The sequence below is a fragment of the Armigeres subalbatus genome, chromosome 1 (genome assembly GCF_024139115.2).
Source record: "Armigeres subalbatus isolate Guangzhou_Male chromosome 1, GZ_Asu_2, whole genome shotgun sequence".
Classification (NCBI taxonomy): Eukaryota; Metazoa; Arthropoda; class Insecta; order Diptera; family Culicidae; genus Armigeres; species Armigeres subalbatus.
The window spans coordinates 133842141-133848589 of NC_085139.1; the positions used below are offsets into that span (position 1 = coordinate 133842141).

Sequence of the window (6449 nt, forward strand, 5' to 3'; positions counted from 1 at the left end):
TCAGCAGTCTCTCGTTTGCGATAACATTGGAACTGCTGGCTGCAATGTGGAGATAGAGTCCTCTCCTTTCCTTGGACCCATTTTTCCCGGCTTGCTTTGGAGTATGCGCTTGAACTCTACGTCTATGTTAGCTTCACAGGCATCCGCAACAATGTCCATCAGGATATCCGTCAGCGTCGTCTCTCCTCGGCCCCTCCGATAGTGGACCCACTCGCGCTTTTCCCGATCCGGCAGCTTAGCAACCAGCGATTTGATCAGCAGCGGATTCACGAGGTGCTGCCGCAGATCGGCTGCCTCAAGATGGCCGCACAGCTGCTCCACCGTATTCCCAAAAGGAACAAAGCTCCGGAGGTTGTCCGGCTTAGGGGGGTCCAACCTGTTCACCTTGTCCAGCAAACTCTCGAGCAGTTGCTCCGGGCGACCATAATGCCGACGCAGCTTTTCCAGGACCCTCGGTATCGACTCCGGCAGTAGTAGCTGGCCTGACACCAGCTCGAGTGCGTCACCTTCGAGCGCTTCCTGCAGCCTCATCAGGTTTTCGTGGTTCATATAGCCACAGGCATCGTTGGACGCTTTGTAGGCCGCGTAGAACAATGGCCACTGCGCTGGTTTTCCCGAGAACTTTGGGAGCTTGTATGTTAGCCCCTTTCTCGCGGCCAGCTGCGCCTTTGTCGGTCCGGTCTGCTGTTGTCCTAGCCCAACATGGCTTCCTTTCTCCACCCGCTTCTTCCGCGAATCGCGCCGTTTGGCTCCCTTCTCCAGAGATGACTCGGAGCTACGGCTCGATGATTCCGCTTCTTCTTCCTCATCGGTATCCTCGTCTTCCTCTTCGGTGTCCTCGTCGTCTTCTGCCAGCATCTTGACGTTCTTCTGGGTCAGCTTCAACACATTTTGTTGAATTTTGCTGGAAGTTCCCGCTCGTAGATCGTCACCAACATATTTCGACGACGTCTTGGGCACCTTGGAAGCCGAAAGATCTGCCATCTCCTTGTCCATGGCCGCCATTTGCCTCTCGAATGACTTCTGACTTGCTTTCATCCGATCCATCTGCTCCTTCTTCTTCTGAAGCATCTCAGCTTGCCAGGCCCTCTGCTCTTCTTCTTCTTCGGCATGCATTTGCAGCTCCATCTCCGCCTTCTTCCTCTCCAGAGCACGCTGCATCTCCTTCTTCTTCTTCCGCAGCTGCATTTCAACCTCCAGCTCCTCCATCTGCTGCTTCTGTCGCTCCTCTAGTGCACGCACCTTTGCTTCCACACTAGAGACAGCTAAATAGGCATTCTTGCTGGATTTGTCGGATTCATCGGCTTCTCTCTGGCTACGGGTCTGATGCTTCTTGACGGTCTTCTTCTTCTGAGACTCCTTGGCCATCTCCTGACAGGCGTCGCTTGGGCAAAACCACTTTTTCGGAAAATTTCCCTCGGCGATGCCTACGCAACGGGAATGGAACCATCCCGAACAACCGTCACACCCTACCATTTCCTCATCATGCGTTGACGGGCCACATATTTCGCATGGCGTTTCCGTGAGATTTAGGACCGTTTTGTCCTTCACGGATTCGGAACCGGATTGCATGTTGCAGGCACTACAAACTCACTGAACACTATTTATTTCAGTTTATTTTTCAGTTTGTTCCCGATAGGGAAACCAAGTTTTCCCGAAGCAGCTGATTAGTTTTCAGCAATGCTGAACTGTAATTTATTTTTAATATTTAGAATAAACAACAATAGTTCATTAATCTAGCTTACTTACAAATAAACTGGTTTCTCCCACTGTACCAATGCTCCTCGATTCCTTATATTTGGGTGTTGAAGTATGGTTCAACCACCCTACTTTTGCCAGCGACTTTTCCGTGGAACTGCTACTCAAGTATAATTACTAAATTTTGCTTTCCTAGTTTAGATAATTTCTCACGGGTACTACTTACGATCGACTTTACTTTTACTGCAAATCCACCTGATTGGTAGCCGAAGTCACTCCGAACTGGGATTTTGATTTTCAACCGAGTCTGCAGGTGAGTATAGATGAGATTATTTACATTGATTTTTCCACTATTTTAGCTTTCTTTTTAGGTTTTACTCACTGGATTTATTATCACAACTGACTGATACCTTTTCTTGCTAATCGTAAACGATTTAAAAATACAATTAAATTCCACGAGAACTATTTTCGATTTGCTATCTAATTAATTGTGAATTCACATTCCAAAGCGATGGCGAACTTTGTTTATTATTTTTCTTCCTCCTGTTTACTTCCTACACTACCTACCACCACCGTAATAATTCTCTCTGTCTTCCTTATACTACCACTGATGCGTGCGAGTTGTCATGCTGCTGTTATGCTGTGACCAGGGCTGTTAACGCGGCGTCGTAACATGTTCCTTTTTGTACCCTTTGGTTGTTTACTTGTTGCTATGGCTATACCTTGACGACGACGCTCGGTTGATTGTTGATATCCTGACAACGACGGTTAACGCGTGTCTCGGCAGTCCCGGATTACTTTGTTTTTCACATGTTTTCACCCCCTCTCAATCCGAAATTCCTAGGTTTGATGTCAGCAGTTGGAATTGGGTGGCTTCCAGAGGCTTCGTGAACGTATCAGCCAGTTGATCACGAGTGCCAATGTATTCGACGTCCAGCGTACCTTTCTCGACCAGATCCCGGATGAAGTGATGCTTCACGTCGATGTATTTGGTCCTCTTGCTCTCCAGGTTTTTGGCCATGCACACACAGCCACGATTGTCCTCGAAAATGGTCACCGGTTTGGCAGCAACATGCAGATTTTCCAAGACGCCACTGATCCATACGGCCTCTGTCGCTGCTACACTAAGAGCGACATACTTCGCTTCACTTGACGACAACGATACGGTGGATTGCTTTTTGCTGCCCCACGACACGGTGCACCCATACACCTTGGAGATGAACCCGCTTACCGACTTTCGGCCCTGCAGGTCGGCCGCCCAATCAGTTTCAGCAAAGCCGACGAGCACTTCTGCTTCGCTGTTCCTTTGGTATTCAAGGCAAAGGGTTTTTGTCCCGCTTAAGTATCGCACCACTCGCTTCAAGGCGTTCCAATGTACGGTCGACGAATCTTGCTGGAATCTCCCAAGGTACCCGATAGGGCCATCTGGCCTGACACAAAGCATAATGTACATCAGGCTTCCAAGCAGTTCTCGACAGAGTTCACCGGCATTAAGTCCACCACGTGACAGTTGGAGGCCTTTCTCCATCGGAGTCCTGGTCGGATTGCACTCGCTCATCCCGAAACGATTCAGCACCTTCGTGATGCTAGACTCCTGCGACAGTCTCAACGTTCCTTCGCTAGGGTTGTAGTCGATCCGCATACCAAGAAAATGCCGCAACTCGCCGCAGTCTGTCATTGCGAACACGGATGCCAGCATCTTCTTGACGGCGTTGATGGAACTCAAGTTTCTTCCCGCAATCAGGAGATCATCGACGTACATGATAATGTACACCTCGTCGCCGTGTTTCCACTACTGGGAGGTAGTTCCTGGGGGAAACGATGGCGGAGCCCAAGGGAGTGTAGTCGGTATTACCGGTACGGTCGAGTCCGACACTCCAGTACACTTCCGTGTGGTAGTTTGGCAACTAGAATGCACGTGTGCTGGGTTAGTGTGTAAATGCATTCTCCCTTGTAAAAAAAAAAACAACTCGTCGCCGTCTCGGCACCTGACGTATAGGCAGTAGTCCCTCTTCAATCGAACAAAGCCCAGCTTCTCGATCTGGCTGGTGAACTTCTGGTTCCAACAGCGTGGCGATTGCTTCAGCCCATACAGCGACTTCTGCAGCTTGCACACCGTTCCGGTGGTGCCGTTACACCGTCCGGGCACTAATGTAGATGATTTCCTTCACCTCACCGTGAAGGAAAGCGGTCTTCACGTCCATCTGGTGGAAGAAGAATCTCTCGTGAACGCCTACCGCCAGGATGATTCTGATTGTCGCGTACGCGGAGCGTACGTTTCTTCGTAGTCCAGCCCCGGTCTCTGCAGGAAACCTTTCGCTACGAGTCGAGCCTTGCGTCGCACGGCACGTCCGTTCTCGTCCTCCTTGATCCGAAAGACTCACTTCGTTTTCAACGGCTTCACGTTGGCAGGACATGGCATTAGCCACCACACCTGGTTCTTCTCCATGGACTGCAACTCGTTTTTAATGGTTTTTAGCCACTCGTCACGATCGTCTCGGTCCAAGACTTCCTGGTAGCTTTCAGGAACATCTAGTGTAGGAGGAAATGCAGCAGAGGTTGCTCGGAAACCAGTAAAATAATCAAGCAACTTACCCGGTAGCCTGCGCTCCCGTTCGCTGTGCCTCGACGACTCACCATGAGTGTCGCGTCTATCTGTTGGCGAAGGGAGCGCGACGGTTGTTGGTTCGGTTGGCTCGTCCACTTCCGGATCCTCGAAGTCTTCTTTATCATTGCCCGAATTTTTCTTCATCACCGGCAGGCTCTGGAATCGCAGGCTCACCAGTGACTTCTTCTTTTTCATCCTCTTGCTCGTACGATGGTAGCACTACTAACGGTTTCTCATCTCTGCTTTCAGAAGCGAACGGAAAACAGGTTTCGTTGAAACGGACATCACGAGTAATCACCACCTTCCTGCTTTTTTTGCGGAGTTGGCCGGGGACCCACGCGTATGCCTTGCATCCAAACACGCGTAGCTTTGACAGATCCGGTTTGGATCCAATCCAACATTCCGCCGGTGTGGTACCCTCCGACAACGCTGCTGATGGACTGCGGTTAATTAAATACACCGCTGTCAGGGCTGCTTCACACCACATTGACTTCGGCATTGATGAATCAGTCAGCATGGTCCTCACTTTTTCCACCAGCGTCCGATTGAATCGCTCGGCCACGCCGTTCTGTTGAGGCGTATAAGCGATGGTAGCTTCGACCTGGATGCCCTTCTTTTTGTAGAAGCCTTTCTGCACGGTCGAACCATACTCACGGCCTTGGTCCACGGTAAGCTTCGAGATGCGCAAACCAAAATGCGCGGTCACCAGTGCTTCATACTCCTGGAACTTTTCGAAGACTTCCGACTTCCGCTTCATCAGGTAGATCATGGCGAAATGCGTCTTGTCGTCGATAAACGATACAAAATATCTTGATCCATCCCAAGACGGTGGATCGATGGGGCTGCAAACGTCCGAGTGAATTCGCTCGAGGGGCCGCTTCGCTCGTTGACGAGTTCCATCGAATGGGTCCCAACCCTGCTTACCCTGGGCGCAAGCATAGCAGAATTGATTCTGGCCTGGCTTGAAGTCGACACCAGTGGCCATCTTCTTATGCACGATTTTGGCCATTCTTCCTTGGCCGAGATGCCCCAGGCGACGATGCCATAGCTCGTTTCGTTCCACCTGGCAAAGGTTAGCAGTTGAGATACTCACCTTAATATCAAGCTAGCGATGATATTGCCATCCTTCTTTAGCACCGCTTTGCCCTTGAGGAACAGCACTTCAACGCTAGCAGTTGCCAGTTTTTTCACCGAGAGCAGGTTGTCGCGAAGGTCCGCGATGTACAGCACCTTTTGTATATTCAAGAGTAGGCCGTGGTTGCTGTAACCATTTATCTCGCCCTCTTCCTTTGCCACCAGATCCGCTCCATCCTTGGCCACCACTTTTATGACCACCGGGCACGGCAGCCTTTCGACCGAATGGAAATACGTATCCAGCTCAGGGATGCCAGACATACAGACATGTCTGTATTTATACAGACATTTGGTCTTGCATACAGACATCATACAAATTACAGACATTATACAGACTTTTGATTAAAGTTACAGACTTTTACAGGCATTGTTTTCGAAAAATTTGGGCGGCCAAACAGAATCCTGTTGGGCTATCCAATTAAACCATTTTGGGTTTCCAAACAAAATTGTTATGGGATTTCGTAAGGATTTTTATCTTGTCAGAATCCCATCATAATTCCGTTGGAAGATTCCTTTCGTAAACCCAAAAGAATTTCGTTCGAAAATTTGAAGAGATTCTGTTAGTAAACCCAGGAGGATTACGTTCGGAAGTTCACATAGTTCTGTACAGAAATCCGTATGAATGGATGTCTTTTGGGCACCGTAATGGAATTTTTTTTTGGGCTTCCGAAAGGGATCATTTTGTGTTTCAGAATGGATGAATTTTGGACTTCTGAATGGAATCTTTTTAGGTTTCACAAAGGAATTAAAGAATCTATCCGTTTGAAATTCTAAAAGGATTCTTTTTGACACCCAAAAGGAATCCCGTTCAGAAGCCTAAAAGGCTCTACTTGAAATTACAAAATGTTACCGTTTGGAAACATTATAAAAATGATTCTGAACATAATCTTTCTTGAATCATGAATGGAATACTTTTGGTCTTCCGAACGGAATCCTTCTGGACTTTCCAAAGAAATACTTCTAGACTTTCGATTGGAGCGTTCTGGGCTTCTGAACGGAATCTTTTTCT

General features: G+C 48.7%; 1 protein-coding gene across 1 annotated transcript; it reads right to left on the reverse strand.

Moving 5' to 3' along the window:
- LOC134206568 (uncharacterized) lies at positions 1-2038 on the reverse strand. Its single transcript, XM_062682294.1, has 2 exons — positions 1750-2038; positions 1-1688 (listed from the first exon to the last, which is right to left on the reverse strand). The coding sequence occupies exon 2, from the start codon at positions 1570-1572 to the stop codon at positions 1-3; it is 1572 nt and encodes a 523-aa protein (XP_062538278.1). The 5' UTR covers positions 1573-1688; positions 1750-2038.
- Between the last annotated feature and the right edge of the window lie 4411 nt (positions 2039-6449).